Source organism: Microtus pennsylvanicus, chromosome 9 (genome assembly GCF_037038515.1).
Source record: "Microtus pennsylvanicus isolate mMicPen1 chromosome 9, mMicPen1.hap1, whole genome shotgun sequence".
NCBI classification, from domain to species: Eukaryota; Metazoa; Chordata; class Mammalia; order Rodentia; family Cricetidae; genus Microtus; species Microtus pennsylvanicus.
In genome coordinates, this window is record NC_134587.1 from 48,194,097 (window position 1) to 48,214,178 (window position 20,082).

General features: G+C 53.6%; 1 protein-coding gene across 1 annotated transcript in view; it reads right to left on the reverse strand.

Annotated features, from left to right (window-relative positions):
* Positions 1-19,758, reverse strand: part of Lmx1b (LIM homeobox transcription factor 1 beta) — a 76,935-nt gene extending 57,177 nt beyond the window's left edge. The window contains exons 1-2 of the mRNA XM_075984464.1: positions 19,620-19,758; positions 18,676-18,862 (exon numbers count right to left, since the gene is read on the reverse strand). Of these exons, the coding sequence (XP_075840579.1) occupies positions 18,676-18,862; positions 19,620-19,758 (326 nt within the window). The remainder of the gene's footprint in view (positions 1-18,675; positions 18,863-19,619) is intronic.
* Positions 19,759-20,082: the final 324 nt, after the last annotated feature.

Here is a 20,082-nt window from a genome sequence, read left to right on the forward strand (position 1 = left end):
CCCAATGCTATCCAAGCCAAGGAAAAGCAAGCTCCAGGCAGAGACTAACACAAAGGCGCCTAGAGAGATCGGATCAGTTTTGAAGGTAGAGCTAGGGAGGTGATGCTGGGGGAAACGTCTGAGAAAGGTGACAATGACCTAGTGAGGACAAGTGAGGACACCTGGGTAGGTGGAGGTGCAGGGACTGACATCAAGCCCTGTCTGTGTTCTGTGGCCCCGTCTCAGTCACCTCTGTGTAACATGGAGGCATGGGTTGTGTGCCTGGCACTCAGTAGGTAGGTGCTTGCTCTTCAGGGCACTATGAGGAAGGGAAGGCTGCTCCCCACAGCCTCACAATTCCTGCTGTGAGGAATCTTTGCTGATGTCCAGTGTCATCTGCTGGTAAAGGTCTTCCTGCCTCTCGGCAGCGTTCATCACCCCTTCCCCTAGGTATCCATCACCAAAGACCCTCCCCGGGTCACAGCTGCCACGTGAGGCTGTTTTCACCATCCCTGCTTACCTTGGTCCTCTAGCCTGTGAACCTCTAAATTTAGCAGGGCTGGGACCCCTGACTTCCTGTTGGGTGGGGAGCTGACCCAGAGAACAAAGGGGGAGTCCAGAGGCCAAGGCTGGTAAGGCTTTTTTGAGTGTTCATTGATAACAAACAGGCTGAGGTGGGACTCAGGATGGAACCCCGCATGAGCAAAGCTTTGGTCTCCGTCCTCAGCTCTGACTGGATACACACACACACACACACACACACACACACACACACACACACACACTCATGCCCACAGTCATCCCCCTCAGTTTTTGCAGTGATGAGCACTGCCTTAGCAGCCTTAAAGTTCTTCTTGTTAGCACTACAACAATTTGTACCCATTTCACAGATAATGACTTGGGACTCAGGTAAAAGTCCAGCTCACAGGCTGACATATACTCAGCTGCAGAAGTCAGGGGTTAACAGGGCTGCTGTAGAAAGTGGTGATACCTAAACTCCTTGGGGACAGTCACTGATCTACTATGTGCCATGCTTACTCTTGGCATTTGCTGTCCCTTGACCAGAGACACACTGCTCAGCAACAAGGATCTACTTCTCTCAGAGCAGAGTCTTCATGGCTCTAGCTCCCCCATGCCTCCCTGGCTGGGCCTGACATGGTGGGGGTTGGTGGTGTCAGGCCACTCTTGTGAAATGGAATGTGGAATTTAAAGACTGGCCTGCCCGTGGCACTGTGGTGTGTTGCTGCTTCTGGGCAAGGGGGCTTTCTGGGATCTAGGAGCCTTCTGCTACCTCTTATCTCACCCTGCAAGATCACTATCTTGCCTCTGGTTGTTCCTAGGTAGCCTTTACTCCTGAGTCTTCTCAGAGCAGGGATCCTCCCTGAGGGCTGGTGGGAAGTGGGGAGCAAATTTTGTTATCTTGGAAACTGCTGGTCTCCCCTGTTTTTCTTTTTGCACATCTCTGAAATGGGGAGTCACACAGATGTACCTTAAAAGTCTTAAGAGGTTTTTTGGGGGAATGAGACAGTGTTTCTCTGTGTATTCCTGGCTGTCCCATAATCCACTCTGTATGCCAGGCTCACTCAGAGATCCGTCTGCCTCTGCCTCCTGAGTGCTGAAATTAAGGATTTGCATCCCCACCTAGCTACATCATCTCTTCTTAGTGTTAACTGTGAGTCTTCAGTTAACATCTGCATGGTGTAAAGATCCTAGAAACACAGACCATAACCCTTGTCTTCACAGTGTGCAGGGAGAACATGGTTGAGAAAATGCAGCCCTTTCAGAAGTCGGGGAGACCCAGAGAGAGGACATTCTGGGGGCCTTTGCCTTTTCTTGCCTCTCAGAGGGTGCTAATTTTGCCCTGCCCTTTCTTAGCTTGCCTCCCTCTCTATCCTGGGATTTATGGAAGAGAAAAAAACCTACCCAGCCTCTCCTGCCCTCTCTATACCCATACCAGCCATGGCCTTTTCTATGCCTACACCAGTTATGGCCTCTCTAGCCCTCTCTATACCCATATCAGCCATGGCCTCTCTATACCCACACCAGCCATTGCCTCTCTAGTCCTCTGTATTCCCACACCAGCCATGGCCTCTCTAGTCCTCTCTATACCCACACCAACCATTGCCTCTCTAGCCTTCTCTATACCCACACCAGCCATGGCCTCTCTAGCCTTCTCTATACCCACACCAGCCATGGCCTCTCTAGCTCTCTCTATACTCATAACAGCCATGGCCTCTCTAGTCCTCTCTATACCCACACCAACCATTGCCTCTCTAGCCTTCTCTATACCCACACCAGCCATAGCCTCTCTAGCTCTCTCTATACCCACAACAGCCATGGCCTCTCTAGTCCTCTCTATACCCACACCAACCATTGCCTCTCTAGCCTTCTCTATACGCACACCAGCCATGGCCTCTCTAGCCCTCTCTATACCCATAACAGCCATGGCCTCTCTAGTCCTCTCTATACCCACACCAACCATGGCCTCTCTAGCCCTCTTTATACCCATACCTTCTTCTATCCTGCTGGTGCTGTTTTCCAGGCCCCAGGAGATGGATGCACCAGCGTAGACAGCCAGCCATATCTCATTTACGGATTCACAATGAAATCGCATCCAGGCACAGATGCTAAGCTGGGGTTCCCACACATCTGTGTGCATAAGCATCCCCTGGGTCAGCTACACTGTGATACTCAGGCTTTACATAAAAGCTTGAGTCTCTCCACCGTCCAGGGAATATGCACATTTAATAAGCACCTCTGGACGGATCCAGGCTGGGTGTGGGTCAGGACACAGCCAGTGAGACTCCATGAGACTGTGACCTGTGTGCTATGCCCTTAGAACTGGATGCTTCCAGACAGAAAGTAAAAGGACATGGCTAGGGGACTCTCAGATGTGGGCTGGCCTATGGCCCCCCCTGCAGGAAACCAAAGGCCTGGTCAGAGCTCAGGTGTTCACCAATGGGGGAGCAGAACAGTAAACCAAGAACAGACATATGAGCCCTGGTGACTGGTCACATGCCCAGGGAGCTGAAATTCCTTCTAGAGACATGACCAAGTTGGTCAGCCTTACTTGAAGCATGCCAGAGCACCGGGGCCCCAGGCAGCAGCCAGACTACTGAGATCTGAGGTTCTAGCCCCAGGCCTCTGTGACTTTCCCTCTGCCCTCGCTCAGTCACAGCCTGATGTTGGCTTCCACTCATTCCCTCTGCCACTTACTTCCTGTCTTCTGGGGGCCAGCAGCCGTCTTTACCAGTGTCTAATCCTGTTCATAGGCCGCCAGCTCATCTTCATAAAGTGCCTCCCAAGCTCCCGTCACTCCCCTGTCCAATAACCTTCAATGGCTCCCTCCTGCCCACAGGATCAAATCTAACACCGGCTACTGCCCTGCTCCGCAGCCTCCTGTCCCAGCGTCCCAAGTCAGCCCCTCGGGCCAGACTTGCTGCCCCAGACCACCCTTCTCAGTCCACATTTAACTCCAAATGGCTCTGCTCGCAGCGCTAACCTGCAATACTGTCCCCGGTTTGCCTAGCTTCAGCTCCCAGGAACCTGCTCACCTAACACATTCCAGACTCTTTGACTCACAGGGTCTCTTGTACGCTAGGCCTGATGACTCTGAACTTCTGATCCCCTTGCTCTGCCTGAGTGCTGAGGTTACAGGTGATCTCAGGTGTGTGCCACTACACCCTTTTATTCGGGGCTGGTCTCAAACCCAGGCCCTCTCACACGTCAGGCAACCATGTACCAGTGCATCTACACTCCCAGCCCTTCACAGGGTCTTTTCAGATCCTATTACTAGTGTGAGGGGAAGGAGGGAAGGAATGGGGGGGGGGGTCCTGCTTGCGCCACTGTATGTGTTTGGAGGTCAGAGCATGACTTCCTCCCAACATGAATTCTGAGGATTCGCCTCAGGTCCGGTTTGCAGCACCTTCAGCAGCTGAGTCAGTTCACACTCCTAACCCTCCAGCCACAGATTCTTATCTTCTCACAGCCCCAACCAGAGGTCCTTTCCCTACAAAAGTCACTCAGATTGACTGATGTGGCCCTTTACACATATCGACCCACTTAACATCTGGACCACTCTGGGGGCTGGCTAGGTTCCTTGACTACCAACATTTTTGGTGAGAGAACTAGACTCAGAGAGGCCGAGGAGCCTGCTGAGGGTCACACAGCTACAGAGGACTCAAGCCAGGACTTCAGACAGAAAAGTCTGGCTCCTGTCCTATTCCTCCATACGACTAATCATCTAACTCACCATCTACCAAGGCCTAGCACATATACCCAAGACACACACCTGCTGTGGCCCAAACACAAATAACTTCAGGAAAACCCATCATGGAATCTTCACCGGCCTGGCTCCTACCCAGAGGCCTGCAGGGACTCTGTTCTTTGAAAGGCATTATTGCCCTGAAGCAAGCACTTAGATCTTGATAGACTGGGACCAGCCCTAGAAATGAGGTCTGACACACAGTCAGAAGGCAGCATAGCGCAGACTCGAACTCAGGCTGCAAAGTCCTGTTGAAGAATCTGGCTAAGGAAGCTAGCTGAGCAGCTGGGTCCTCAGCTGGCCTGGTAGGGAGCAGCCATCCAGATGCCCAGGCTCACCTAACTCCTCCTGCTGAGACTCCTCCAGGATGTTGGCCAGGCTGAGTATGCACTAGGTCCCTCATCTCTAAGAGGAGCTGTTTCCTTTTCCAAATTATTTCTCTCTGTCATTACTGCCATTTAAATTTAAACGTGACTGTTGAGAAGATAGATCTCTGCATCCAAGGGAGCATGTCTGTGGGAGGGTGGCACCTAAGTGACCTTCCTGAGCTCTTGCCATGTAGGCCAGTCAGACCAGTGCGAGGCCAGCTCTGTCCTTCTCCAGGGGTCTGTCACTGCTCACTTAGTAGTCTGATGTCCCTCAGGGGGCAGCTGCCCTGCCCGCCCCCTCTGGCTCCAGGCCTGCCGACTGGAACCAGACCTGGTGGGGTGGGCAGACAGGGACACGTGGGAGGGGGCTGAGCCTCACCACAGGCCCCTTTGCAGTTCAAAGTGACATGCTCAGGCGGCTGTCCCTTCAAAGGGCAGACACAGCCTGCCTCCAGTTGCTGTAGCAGCAGTCCGGAGCCAGGAAGGCGATGCAGGGGTAAAGATGGCCCTGGGAGGTCTGGCTGTGCCCTGTCAGTGCTTGCTGGGTAGGAGGGCATCCCCTGGCTGCACAGTCCTGGGAAACCACTTCTCTCTGAATCTCCCTACTTCTGTGCACTTGCAAAGCACACCTAGGGTACTCAGGGAGCATGCTCAAAGGATACCAATGAGAAAGCCCACCTCAGACCCCAGGACACTGTGTGTGTCTCTCATCAGCTGCTTCCCAGCTGTATGACCTGGGGCAAGTCACTAGAAGTTCCTTAAGCTTGTTTCTCAAGAGGGATATGAGGCAAAGATGGAATGACATCATGCCCAGTGGAACTAGACAGGCCACAGCTAAACTCCATTAGTGCTGAAACATGTCCTGCCTACTGCTCTAGCAGCCCCAATGAGACTTAAGGGAGGGCTTGGTTCAGAAGCCCACTAACTCCACTGCACCCCATGGGAGGACTTGGTGAGATAGCTATTCTCCAAGCCACACCCCAACACCACAGGAGAAGCACGGGACTTTTATCAGGGGCCATCCATTCAGAGTACACTGAGCTCCCACTTCAGGTTGCTGCCAAGGCACCAAACCAGCAAGAGGCCAGAGAATCCGTCCTCCCAAAGGATCTCTGGAGAATTCTCTGGTGATATAATGCCAGGCTTCCACTTTCAGTTTCACAGGCTGGCTGGGTGAACTTGGACAAATTACTTAACTTCTCTGTGTCTCCTATCTTCCCTGAAAATGAAAATAAAAGCAGCACCTATGTCAAAATGCCACTGAAGAAGGGAAAGCCCTCTGAGCTGTGCCTCCAGGGCCACCCGCTCTAAGCAAGCACATAGCTGTGGCGGCAGCGGCTGCTGCAAGCTCTCTGCTCTCTGGGTCCTGCCCTGCCTGCTAGAAGCCTGTGCAGCTGGGCCCCCTTCTGCCTCTCAGACTTGTGAAGAGTCAGCTACTGAGAGGTATCCCGAGTGAGCGCCCTGCAGCTCTCAGGCTGCCGAGGGTTTCCCCTCAGCTCTGTTTCCTTAGCAGCTGGGGAGAGTAGAAAAAGCGCCCAGCCCTGCTGGGCTTGTCAAAGCAGGGATGGCTTGACTCGAACCAGGCTTAGATGGTAATTTTGCGGTCATGACAACTATTTTCTTTACATACTGCTATGGAAGGGGGAACCCCCGTTTTTTATTTTTTATTTTTTTAACATAATTGAAGACACTATCAAGCGTAAATATGCTGGCATTCTTAATAAAAACATGATGGAAGGAAATATTCGAAAGCTCAATAATCAGAAGCAATTTGCGTTGTGCAGGGAGATGTGTCATGCACCACCCCCTCCCCGTCTGGGCTCCCCGCAAGACTGGCTTTTGGGCTGGCAACTTTAGATCTGTGGCAGAGAATCATGAACAACAGAGCAGCTTGGAGGTAGCCTGAAAAATATCCTGGAAAAGAAAAGCACATGCAGGAGAGTGTGGTGCAAAAGTCATATTTCATGCCTGACTTTAGAGATTGTTAATAAGGATTAGAACCATACTCTAGCAGCCCAGCTATCAGTCAAGACGAGGTAATTAATGCTGCTTCAGACCTCTGCGTGGGGAAAAATGGAAAAGGCGAGTGTCCCTCATTTCACAGCAGAGAGGGATCATCACGGTGGAACAGCCCAGAGGACTTCCGGACCCATGTCCCAAGCCCAGCTGAGACCCGGCTGTTGCTGGCTGTCCCTCCTGATCTGTCGTCAGGCAGATTGGGGGATCTCTTCTAAATCGTAACAGTATCAAATCCCCCCCTTTTTTCAGGATTGGCTAATAAATATGATTAAGATAACACGTCTGAAACCACATGTCCTCAGCTTGGTGTCCAACATGTGGAGGACAGATGTACTTTCCATACACAGATGACCCAGTCGGCTGCTCCCCCGAGGAAGGGACCCTGGAAGATGGAACTTGGAGAGGTCCTGGCAGTCTACTGGCCCTTGTGGCCCTGGCCAGGCTGCTGGCCTCTCCATGACCCACTGTGGGAATAAAGGGCCAAGTGCAGGGTGTCTGGGAGTCATACACAAGGATCAGAGAACCTGCCTTTCACCCTTGAATGTCCCAGACCTCCACAGTTCAGAAACCTCAAAACCATCCTACTGTCAGAACCACCTGCCACCAGCTCCCTCTCAGGAGCCAGGAGTCTAACGCCTCAGGCAAGACAGTTCTACGGAGAACTGCAAAGCGCTAACCCCTACAGGTGTGCACAAACCTGCCTCTTGCTTCCACTCAGGTACCACATGCAGGAAGCCTAGTAAGGCACCTGGCCTCAGTTCTTCCCTTGCTTCAAGGATCCTCCCCGCACCGCCCAAGTCAGGGTTTCTCTGTGTAACCCTGGCTGTTCTGGAACTTTCTCTGTAGACCAGGCTGGCCTCGAACTCAGAGATCTGCCTGTCTCTGCCTCCAGAATGCTGGGATTAAAGGTGTGGGCCCCCTCTGTCCCACTTTGCTTCAAAGATCTTGAAGAGATTTCAGGGGAACATGATGCGGCAGTCTTTCCAAAGACCCTGAAGGGATGTATGGGCAGGCTCTATGTTCTGTAAGCAGTGTCTTTGGATCCTGCATCTGTGGGGGTGGAGAGCCCTGTCTGTAGCTCCAGGGAGAGAGAGGTAGCAAGCTCTAAGGTCCCACCCTTAAGAGGACAAGTCAAGATGTAGGACACTGCCATGGGAAGGCACTTCAGATTTCAAACTCAGCTTAGGCCAGCTGTTCAAATTCAAGCAGGGAGGAGGGAAGCCTGTCCAACCCCAGTAAAGAGTGGATGAATGAGCTGAGTGGTGGTGCGTGCCTATAATCCCAGCACTTGGGAGGCAGAAGGCAGGCAGATCTTCAAGACCTGGCCAGTCTCGAACTACAGAGCAAGTTCCAGAACAGCCACAGCGGCTACCAAAAGGAACCTTGTCTCAGAAAATAAAAATAAAAAAATAAAACAAACAAACAAAAAAGCGATAAGACCCACCTCTGGGAGGGGCACTTTCCTGGCACTGACCACTGCTTATAGCGGGGTAAGCTGGCCTCTGGCAAAGCACCATAGGACTTCTCTACCTGAAGGGGCCTGGGCCGCTTAGAGCAAACAGCCAAGCCCTGGCCTCTTCTGAGTCAGTCTGGCCTGGTAGCTCAATGCTGTCCTAGACCTCTGTCTTATGACCACTGCTTTCTGACCCCCTAGAGTGGTCTGAGCTCTATAGTGGTCTCCCCAAGACTCAAGGCCTCTTGTCCATCCCTTCCCAATGGAGGAGCCCTGGGCCAGGAGGTAGATCCTGTGAGCCTAGGGTGCGGCGGGCAAGCTGGCTGATAGGAACCATCTGCGTTGTCTTAGGCTGCCCCTCTGCCCACTGTCCCTCTGAACTCGGCCTGTTCTCGCGGGCCGTTTGATGCTCAAAGGGTCACAGACCCCCGCACACAAATCACCACCGAGGGGCTGGGGGTGGGGTGGAGGCGCTGAAACCTAATCCACAAAGTTTGCCTGCCGCAGGCTCACTCCTTCCCTTCGCGCTTAACGCCCCCTCCCTTTCCAAACAAGCCTTATTTTTTCTTGCCAAAAAAACAAAAGTTGGTATCAAGTGTTTCGAGGGAGAAAGTCTCCCCCGCGGCCCCCGCCTCTTGCCACTCGGCTGAGCCAGGGATTGCAGAGGGGCTCAGAAAGCATACTGGGAAGATGGCTTCAAGTTATCAGGTCCACTGGCCCCTGGCCTCAGTTGTCACTTACTCTACCAGCCAGACCCTTGGGCCCTGTGGTCCCATTCCTCTGGAATCCAGCTCCCTCCTCCATCGAATCTCTGGGTCCCAGTGCAGCCAGAGATGGGAACTTTACCCCTGCCAGTCTCTTACTCCATAAAATAGTCTCACCTGTCCCTTTCTGGGGGGTTATTTTACAGGCACTGGAGGAGACTAACTGCCAGTACCCCACCCTGCCAGGGTACATGGGTCCCTGGCACAACCAAAGATCTGGCGTGAGACACAAAATTCTTGCAAAGGACATATTCCTGCTCCGTGGAGGCCTTGGCTAAAACTCAGGGGGTATGGATGACTATACCAGAGGGCAGCCCAGACCTCGGGAGTTTCTCTTGCTAGGTATCAGGGTTACTTGTTTTCAGTAGAATGCAGGGCCCCAGAAACCTTGCTCGCCCTGTTCTCCAAGGCCGCGGGTTTCCCGCTGTGCGTAGAAGTCGCTAAGTCCCTGCTTCTAGCTGGCCTGTGACAGCTGCGGTTCTGAGTCCATGCAGGCATCTGGGGTTCCTAGGGGTGGTAACAAGACCGAGCTGCGTCTGCACTAGAGCGGGGTGAACGGCGGGGTGAGGGAGTGGTAGCTGCAATGGAGAATAAAGACTCCAGTGCCCCGGCTGAGAAGCGGGTTTCTGCGGGGGTCGAACAAAGGAATTTGGCTTCTGAAGAAAGGGGTTGAGCTCACAGCTGGGAATGCCAGCTCCAGATCTGCGGGAGTTTCAGGACTGCGGCATTAGTCCCTAGACTCTAAGGAAATCTGCTCCTCAGAGGACCCTCGTCTCCACTGGAACTCCATGCTGGCTCCTATCAGACTTGCCTTGACTAGGGCGGTAGTTACATGCCCTTAAGCTGGAGACCCCAAATACCCGACTTTAAGGTACCCTCTGCTTGTGGATCTATGTCTCCATTTCCCAGATGCTGCCAACTGAGTTTTCCATATTCCCCTTTCTCTTCTGCTCATTTTAGCCGTCTCAAGTGGCCCTAACCACTCCTAAACGAAAAGCTGGTAATGGGGACTCTGGGGACCTCGAAGGCCCCCCTCCTCCAGTCACCCTCGGAAGGGGTGGAGGGGACACGGTTGTAAGGTGTTCAGCCTCTTTTCTCTGCTTGACATGAATAAGGGGATTAGGGCGGCAGGTTTCCGTCGGTCACTCGGTGGGACAAAGGGCCCCGCGGTTTGAGCGGTCAGTTTCTGATTAAACGCCAGAGCCCTGTCACTCAGCACCAGGCTAGGTACTTGTGTTCCTGACATAATCTTATTAGAAGATAAAACCAGAGAAATCCCTTTTCATAATGAAAAGTTACATTTAATGGCTGCACTCGTCCCCCACACCCTCCCGGACCCTTCCCGCCTTCCCCGGTTGCTGTTGGATATGGCTCGCCTGTAATTGGCATTTAAAGTACCAAGTCCGGGAGAAAAACGGGGTTTAGGGTTTTTGTAATCCCCCTAAACTGTCTTTGTTCGAAATCTCCACAGATACAAGTCTGTTAAGGGTAAATATTTGTGGATTGATACAACCACACCCCCTCCCCTGCAAACCAAATCTGGAAGGGGTAAAAACCTTCAGCCTCGGTGATGGTACACAGGAGGAGGAGGCCCAAGTATGCTGCGCACACAGCCCTGCTGGGTACTCAACTGCGGGCCCCTTCGCCAGCTCCAGGATCTGACAAACTTTGGACATTTCTCAGGCGGGAAAAAGATCTTACAGGCTTCTCTTCAATGTTCTGTTTCCTAGATCAACAAACCTCCCCACTTGCTTTCGTGCTTGCCGAAAGGGGTGGGCCGGAGAGCCGGAGAGCCGGAGAGCCGGGGAGCCGGAACCTTAAAGCTAGCCCTCCCCACCAGCTCCCTCCAGTGGTTCCAAGGGGGTGCCATTCCGCCACTCCGTGTAGGTGCTCTATCCCACTGGGCACCAGGACTCCAGCCGCGACGAGCCTAGACGCTTTCGAGGATCCCTCAGCTGCGAGGGAACCCAAGTGGCTGCGGCGGGGCCCAGGGTTCCGGGCTCCAGCCCAGCCCGTCCTGGATCGGATCGGATTCCTTCATAAATCAGCGGCTGGGTGAAAGGGCTGCGCGTTAGAAAGGGCAGGACCGTGTGCGCGTATTAGAGCGCGCGGTTCCCAAATCCGGGCTAAACCCCTGGTGACACTGAAATTCATCAACCACCGCCAATGCCCCTGCTCCATCTACCGAGGAGCCCGGGAGCCTGCACACCCTCGCTGCCCCACTCCGGGCAGGAACGGCTGAGAGGAGTGTCTGGAACATACCGCAGGCCCAGGCTGGCCTCGGCAAACGGGGCTCTTCCCTCTGGGAAGGAGTTATTCTAACCTTTCTGTCCTCTAGTCAGAACTGGTCCCTCAAGAGCACTCAGTCCAAGGAGGGCAGGGACCCACCCCTGCCCAACCCTTCCCGACCGGCGCTCAGAAAATAGGTTCAATTGTTCAGACTCAATATCTGGGGCTCCAGCAAGTCAGGAGATGGCGACCTGGGGATCCCAGGAAGGAACGGAGCCCTTTGGAGCCTGTTTCCTCGCCCATAGGTCCAGCTGGGGGCATAAAGCCAGTGAACTCCACAGGCACTCAACAAGTACCGTTTCTTTCTAGAAGAAATGATCCAGCTCGCCCACTCCGCTCAACCCCGCTCTGCTCTTGCAAGTTCATTTGCACTGATCAAGTCCCAGAGTGTTAGAGAAAATGGTCCCATCGAGCCTACTAGTCATGGTGGCCATCCATAGACTGCATGGGGCGGGAAACAGAGCCTTTCCTTCTCAGGGGATTCAGAGGTTGGCTCCAGTCCTTGGTGAGAAGCAAAAGGTGGCTGCAGGCCTAAGGCCTCCTACACACGGTAGACAAAGCATTCCTGCCTCCTGCTTACTTCCCAGCAGAAAGGAAGAAAACACACATCGACTGAATTTCCTACCAGGCCAGGCTGGCATCTCTGAATTTGCTTCACTTTGTCCTCAGAGCAATCCAATGAGATGGGACCTGTCATCCCCATTCCACAGATGAGGAAACTGAGGCTCAGACTCTGGCCCAGTTACTTGGAGGTGATTAGGGCCTGTTTCCCAAAGTAGAACTTGCTAGCAACCTTGTTCTTATTTATTTATTTATTTTGACAGCAGTGCTCCTCTCAGAGCTCAGGTTACCCTATAGCATCTTAGCCCTCTGATTTCCACCCTGACTTCAACTAGGATGCACAAGGATGATCCAAGTAACTGCAGCAATCTCAGTGCTACTGGACCAGAATCACCTCTGCAGGCAGCAGATGGGGGAGAGAGAGACACAGTCACCCCCAACATGCCCCAGCTCAGCAAGGCCCCTTCTTTCCCACCGGTGGTGCTGGGGAGCTGGAGGCCCAGTGTTGTGGTAGGTTCACCTCCCTCCCCAGCACCTTTGTTCATTTAAGCAGCTTGCTCCTGCCTCTCCCTTCTTAGCCAGCAATCTCTGCACAGATCTCTCTCTCTCTCTCTCTCTCTCTCTCTCTCTCTCTCTCTCTCTCTCCCTCTCTCTCTGTGTGTGTGTGTGTGTGTGTGTGTGTGTGTGTGTGAGAGAGAGAGAGAGAGAGAGAGAGAGAGAGAGAGAGAGAGAGAGAGAGAGAGAGAGAGACTCTTTCTAGCACAGGCCAGCCAGGAAGCAAACAGTTTTGTTTCTTTTAGAACGATACTCTAGATTTTCTCCTTGAGTCTCAGGCAGAGCACCAGGATAGCCAGGTGTCTAGGGTCACTTGGGGCCAGGCACTCCCTGAGGTCCTGTTCTCTCCACGTGTCTCCCCATCTTCCTTCAGGACCCCCAGGGTCATGGAGCTGAGATGGAGACAATATTGCCCTGAGAAATAACAAAGGAAGGTTCACGGGAGAATTTATTTGAACTCATCTGAGACAAGCAAAAGGTAAAGGCCATTGAGGAAGTGCTGTCAGCCAGGCCTGAAACCCAAGAAAGATGCCATTGGGAACACAGTGGCCCCTTGTGCCCCAGCACTGCAGGCCGCAGCGGTAGTTAGAGCAAACACAGGCCCTTCTCTGCCCGTCACTTACACCTTTCCCTCAAATTACACAAACTTTGAAACATTTTTCTAGAAGAAGATGGATGCTTCAGGAGACTTGAGGTCAAGGCTGGGCTGTTTAAAGTATATTATTAACAAATAAACATTTACTGCAGGGGAAAAAAAAGAGGAGGAGGAGGAGAAAACCTCTATAGGCCACCAGGGATCCAAATCATGTTGCTTTTGGCATCAAATGACAGGAGACATTTATGACATGAATGGAGAACACCAGCGGCTGATGGAAAGGCAGCCGTCTGCCACTTCTCTTCCCCTGCCTTAGAACCAACTTTTTCAGACCTCCCCTCCCCTCCTCCCGTCACCTTTCCACTTCTGACCGCAGTGGTAATAAATACACATAATTTGGATTTTGCTCTTTGCTGCCATCAACACAGAACCTGGGAATTGTAGAGAGCTAAAGATCTGGCTGGGACAGTCAGAGACCTGGAGTCCTGGCCACTTCGGGGCTGACTGAAAACTCAAACTCACACTGGCTCTGATGATGGGTGGACCATCCTCCCAGCCTCCAAACCTCAGGCCAAGGACCAACTGTGAGTCTAACAAATTGCAAGTTGTATATAACTCATGACATTGGGAGTGTCCTCTATCCTTTGGCCAAAGTGATGCCAAAGTTGTTGAATTGTGCTTATATACCTTGCAACCCTCCACTCCCCTACCCCCCCCCCCCAGTCTGTCTCCCTCCCTCAGGCAGTCTCTTTCAAAATCCGGCATAGTCACAAGACAGTTCCCCCAGGGAAGTATACTAGCACATCACAAATAGAAACTTCACAAGGCCAGTGAGCATGGACACAGGCTATCTTCCAACCTTCTGGAGTGCTCTGCCGCCATTATGTCTGTCTTCCTTCTGAACTTGGGGTTCTTGGGGTCTCTTCCCCACATCTTCCCCCCTTCCCCGGAGATGTAGGCTGAGCTTTCTTGTCTGGCACTTGAGTCAGAACAATTATAGGCTGAGAAATCATATTATTGACTATGCTTTCCCAAGTAATATGCAGGCCGTGGAGATTCCATTGCTTGCCCGGTGGAAATATTGCTTCTCTGGACCAATACACGACCCCTGGAGGAACAGAGTCACATGCTAGCCCAAGATGCTAACACACTATTGGCATCTGCACCCATCCTCACAAGCAGAAGTTTCTCCAACACTGAAGCAGAGGATAAAGGACGCCTTCAGATGAAAACATTGACTGAAGCTCCACCAGGTGTCCCTTGGAATCATCGCTGGCAGTCACCGCAGTCACCGAGCAAGGTGATGTCATCAGCTGGGTAGACAAGGGCTGAGGGTGGGCTGCCATTTAGCTGAGTGCTAGGGCTGGGGGTGAACCTGGCTGTGACTCAGTATCTAAAGCTCTTTCGTAGCAGAGGGAGGCAGTGTCCTCTCAGGCAAAGGAGAATGGTTTCCCTGGGGGACGACGTTGATCTACTTAGAAACCTGTCCGAAGTCTGGAGAGGATTTTTGGAAACAAGACATTCCCTGCAAATGCAACCCAGAGGACAGCAATAATTTCCAAAGGGTAACAACATATCAGGCAAAGACACCAGTTCCTTTGGGCACCTAATCTAGAGAGTCTATAAGAATACTTTCCTAGGTAGGCAGGTCTTGGTTATACCGTAGAGGGTCATATAGGTGCCTTGTGGCTTTGTGTTTCTAAATTTGGCAGGAAGGCAGGAAGAAACCCGGACCTTCCAATCACATGCCATAGAATAGATTCTCACAGCCGCTTCCCTCCACTTGAGAAAAACACTGCAAACAAATAAGGCCACAGCAGCCCAGAGCCTTGGGAATAGAGGGTGAGCCAGGAGTCGGGCTGTGAATAATGCTTTCCTTCAGCCCCAGATGCCTGCACGGCAGGAAGTCTTCCCCTCACCTCCAGCCCACAGAGGAGGTGCTGGGGTTAAACATACAGGCTCCCTCTAAGGGACCAGGGATCCCCGGACTGGCGCTGGCAGCGGGAGCCCTTCAGTCTTTGGGGCTCCAGAGAGAATACCCTACTTTTGTAAGGCCACGTACTGGCTCCTTTTTCTAAGCAGGTTTCTTGAGAGAGCCGGTACCCCCCAGCAGTGGGCTGGAGTGTTTGTAACTCTGAATTCGTTTGATACAGTGGGGAGATAATTCAGGTTGGGGATCCCACCGTTAAGCGAGTGCCGAGGGCGAGTGGTAACCCCAGTACATCTAAGGAAGAGGCCTTCCTTCCAAGCTGGGAAACGAAACCCAGGAGCGAGAAAGGGTCAGGAGCCTGGGGTTTGCCCCACAGATGCCACACTGACACTAGCTGTCCCTGCTCGCAAGGCCGCGGTGAGTCTCCCGATCCTGGAAAGCTTTAGCCTGGGTAAACACTTCCGAGGAAAAGAAGGTGATGGGAAGAGCCGGGTTGAGCCACTTGCGGCCGCAGCTAGCCGGGAGAAACGTTTTAAAAACCAGACCAGGACTCTGGATGCCCACTTCTGCCGCGGAGGGGTACCCTACCTGGGCGAACTAACCCAAGGATTTTGCTAGCATTTTCAGTAGACCCGGGAGGTCGCAGCACCCGAGGCTTGGGCGCCCCGGCAGGCCCCTTACAAGCGAGTGGAAGAGCTCCCGAAAGGAGCTCCGCATCCACCACCACCCCCAGCACAAAAGGCTCCCGCGCGCACACCTAATATCCCCCAGGCCCCGGAGCCGCTCCACAAGCCCTCAGACTCCATTGTGTGACAGATTTTTGGACTCTCCCACCGACCCTCCCCCCCTTCCGGAGCCTCCTCCAGGAATCCACCACCTCCTTAGGACAGAAACCTTTTCCAGACAAGAAGCGTTCGGAGCTAGTGAGCGACAGCCGGCAAGAGAAGGGAGTTACATAATTCGATTTCACCAAACTGCCAAGAAAAACAACATATATTGGGGAGGGAGGTTGTCAATTTTTTTTTTCTCATAGTTTCTCCAGTGGAAGACACAGAGCGGTGTTAGCGATTTTGCGGAGGCCGTGTGTTTTCCCGGTTTCTAACCCGGTTTTCTATTCGGAAGAGGACCGAGGTCTCTTTGAAGGAGTCCCAGAAACGCACATAAGGACAGGCAAAAAGGAGAGTTTTCAGGTTACAATCAAAAAAAGTCCCAGTTCCGCGGCCCGCATTTTTTCCTTGCTCTGCCAGGCCTGCGAGTTGATTTTATCAATTGTCCTAAATGTTCCCAATAGCTAATCAATCGCCCTGTGGTGCGGAATACAACTTCGTGCTTCTGGGTGCGTGAGAGATCGTTGAGAACAAACCGAAAGGAAGACACACATCAAAAAGACCAGCAACCTCTTTACAAGGACCAAGCCTGCCGTTCCGCTCAGCCGGGTAAGGGGTGCCTTTTATAAAACGTGTGTGTGTGTGTGTGTGTGTGTTGCTGTAAATTCCCAGTGCCGAGGAGGCACACACTCAAAATCAAGAAAGCACGTCTCTGCACCCATTTGCCTTAATTCTCGTCTGAAAAGCATTTGGGCACACATGAAATAAATATGTATGTGGGATTCTCAAAGAAAAAATCATGAATAAAAATATTTTTTATTGTATAAAAAGAACATTGTTTCCGTGTGAGTTCTCAGGGAGCCTGCCCGATCTGCTCCCTGCAAAATGCTGCCAGGAGACCCTGGGGATTTGTTCCCCAAGATTGTGTTGATAACGACAACCCCGCCCAAGCACACCAGGAGGCCCGCCTGTAGCAGGTACTTAATCGTCATTATCATTAGGAAGAAGGAATGGTGGAGGAGGGAAGGATGAGAGGAGAGGGTAAGACAGACTCCCCCTTCCCCAGGCTTCTGAGGATGCACACTTCAAACTCAGGGACCAGAGTCCTGGGGAACAAATTCCTCCCCAGCACCAGGGTAGGCAACTGGGTAGAAACGGGTTCTTTGGTGAAGTGTTTTTCTTTTCTTTCAAAAACAAATATCAGTGGGACAAAGAAGTTGCAAATGTTTAATTGTTTTGTAAAGTGGGGAGGTTGGTCACTCTTCTCTCTAAGGCAAAATCCAGCTCCTGTTGCTATTTCGTGACTGAGCCAGAAGGACCTGGGAGGTATCTTTGCTCTCTTTCTCTCAGAAGAAGCTCCAGAAGGACCCTAGGGGCAACTATGTGCAAAAGGTTGCAAAGTCTTTCCAGTGTTGAAATTAAAAAATTTAAAACCACCCCCAAAGTTTCAGAGGCCCATTTTCTACTTTCCCAGGCCTCTTAGAAAACCCACGTGTGGGGCTGCTAAGGTCGGTGGCTAAGTGGGATGTATGAGGTTTCTCCCAGAGTTCAGCCAGGCGCACATCCCAGAGAGGGGCTGCCTGAGTCATCCCCAGTCCCTAGTCATTGCTACCCCATTTTATTTGTGCGGCTGCATGCACGGCTGTGGGTGAACATCAGGCACAGACGCGGCAAGGACCTCAACAAGGTGCCTCCACCCAGGGAACACCATACAGAGGGCCAGTCCTACACCACGTTATAAGACCAACAAAAGGACAGATCTTTGAAACCCAGCCCAATTCTTGCCCATAGAAACACAACCCTACTCCAGCCACCAAAAAGAGCAAGGTGCAGAAAGCAGTTTCTGTGGTTTCCCCAGTCATTGGGAACACTACCGACCTGGACCTGCCACCAAAGCCCTGTGCTGGACTCCGGCCTCAAGTTTGGTATTTTCAGGCCCCAGTCAATGAGTCTAGCTGCCCCTCTTCACACTAGACCTTGGATTTGGTGACAAATACTTTGGCTGCACTCACTGATTGGCACACATAGCCCTGCCTCCTTTTCCTCCAAAGGCTTAGGTACTAAGAACCGCGAGCCCAAAGCACCTGAGCAGCCATCCGACCTGGACCTGCAGCCCCATCCAAGACACCTTTCTGAGCACCGCTTATAAGTTCTCATAGGCGCACACACGCTTATCCCTGCAACCCCACTCCCAGGACCCCCACATCTTTCTCTCCACTGAGGCTCCTCATTGTCGTCACCCCCCACCCCCTCCAATTGCATTTCCAGGTATATGACCCCAGGCAGGTCATAAGAAAAAGCTGCTGTGCTCTGTCCCCAGCCTCCAGCCATACAAATCCCCAGCACCAGTTTAGCCTGGAAACTATAGGTAGGGCTCAACACACTTGTCTCGTGTCAACCACTCTTTCCCAGTCCACTGTAAGAAAGGAGGCCGTCTGGGGAGGCCTGACTCCTTCAGTCAGCCACTCCAACTAGGATCCCGAGGTGGTGGCTTCCTAGCTCCAGCTAAGAAAAATTATAAGGGCAAAATTCCCAGTATGAAACGGTTTAGGAAGATGGACACCCATTTCTCTTTACCAGAGAAGAAAAGTGCCACAAGGAACCATGCAGGGTGCAGACCTCCCTGCCTGAACCCACCTCCCTGGCTTCAAGAATCCCAGATGCTCTTGGATTGGGGAAGCACACAGTCAGGCTTGGCTCTCTAAAACAATGCCTTTCTTGGATAATAAATTGTTGGTTCCCACTTCAGGCCTTAGTGGGGCCAAGCCCTTCCCCAGCACAAGCATCATATCCACCAGTCTGCCCAGGGCTTTGTCTTGTACCCCAATTCAGTCACTCAGCGCAGGTTTCCGGGACAACAGATGGCACCTAGGGGCCACCCCACCAGTGTCGGCTGGGATGCGATAGTAGGCCCCAGCCCGGAGACACGCAGCCCTTTGCGCCCTCCGAGCTACCAAGCCTAGTGGAGCGCGGAGCTGGCCGTAGGGCGGCGCGGACACTTCCCGGCAGGGACCGGCGGGCTGGAGTGCTGGTCCGTGGCGGGGAAAGAGAGGAGGGCAAGAGGCGCTTACTGTTGGTAGTCTTGTTTGCAGTACAGTTTCCGATCCCGGAAGTAGCAGCTGGTGGTGAGGGCTTGCTGACATGCCGCGCACTGCAAACACTCCTCGTGCCAGGACGACTCGTTGACTCGCATCAGGAAGCGGTCGGAGATGGGCCGCTGGCAGCCCTCGCAGACAGCGGGATGCGGGCAGTCGGAGCCTGCAGCGCACAGGACGAGAGCCGGGCCGTCAGCGCCGTCTGGCCCAGTCCAGGAGCGCCACCCTTCGCCAGAGGAACCCCAGCCGCCTCGCCAGAGACCCGGCAGCCACAGACAGCACGTCCCTGTCCGTAAGCTGGGGCACGGAGAGGCTGAGGGCCTGCAACCTTGGCTGGGCACTGCGCTCTCCCCAACTGCGGAGATCCAACGAGAAGGAGCTCCGCTCGGGGTGGCCGGCTGGGACCCAACCATCGAGGTCAGGCCGGGTTACTCGCTGGCTGACACGCGCCCACGATGCTGATTGTGCCTTCTGCCCCAAGACCCGTGGTTTGGATGGACCCGGGGATAGGGTTTTTTTTTTCCTTCTAGAAGTTCTCCTTCCCTAGCTGACCTGGCACCTCTCCCGGACTCTAAGGTGACAACTTGGTTCTCCACCATCCCTAATACCCGCTTCCCACCCCAGCCCCGTCCGTAGTCCGTAGCAGCAGTTCTAGAACCCAGCCCCGTAGAGGATGGTGTGAGTGACAGCTGAGGCTGTTCGGTTCTCTGTCTGGGTGATGTCCCTGCACGTTGTCCCTTCGGGGAGACTGTCTATGTGTGCTTGTTGCCCCTTCAGTGGTCTTTCCAGGGATCCGGACCCCCTCCCCACGTCCTTCAAGCCCATTTTCTTTATCCTTTGACTCTCGTGCCAGTGTCCACAGCGGCACGATGGTCCTACCCCTGACCAGAACTATTCAGGCGTTGTGACCCAGCACTCACCCAGCAGCACCCCCAGGGTGGCCGGTCCAGGGCGCAGGGCGTGCTCCTCCATCTTAATGCCGTCCAACATCTTGGCGCAGTCCGTCTGCCCGCGAGGAAAGCACCTCTCCAGCGACTCGGGACCTGTTGCTATATCCATGGGATGCCGGGAGCGCTGCGGACCCTGCCGGACGGGCCGCTCGCCCTCCCGCCCGTCCGCCCGCTCCGCTTCAGCCGGGGAGGCGCGGCGCCCGCGGGGTCGGGGCCGCGAGCTGCCCCCGGGCGAGCGTGGAGCGGCGGCGCGCTGGCCCCGGGCCCCGGCGTCGTGCGGGCGGGCCCGGGCGGCTGGCAGCCCCGCGCGCCGCGCTCTCCTGGCCACTCGCAGCCACGCGCGCCCGCGGCTCGCCTGTCACCTGCTTGTCAGTCCCGGCCGGGTCCCGGCTGCGGCGGCGGGCGGCACGCGGAGCCGCCAGGAGGAGGAGGC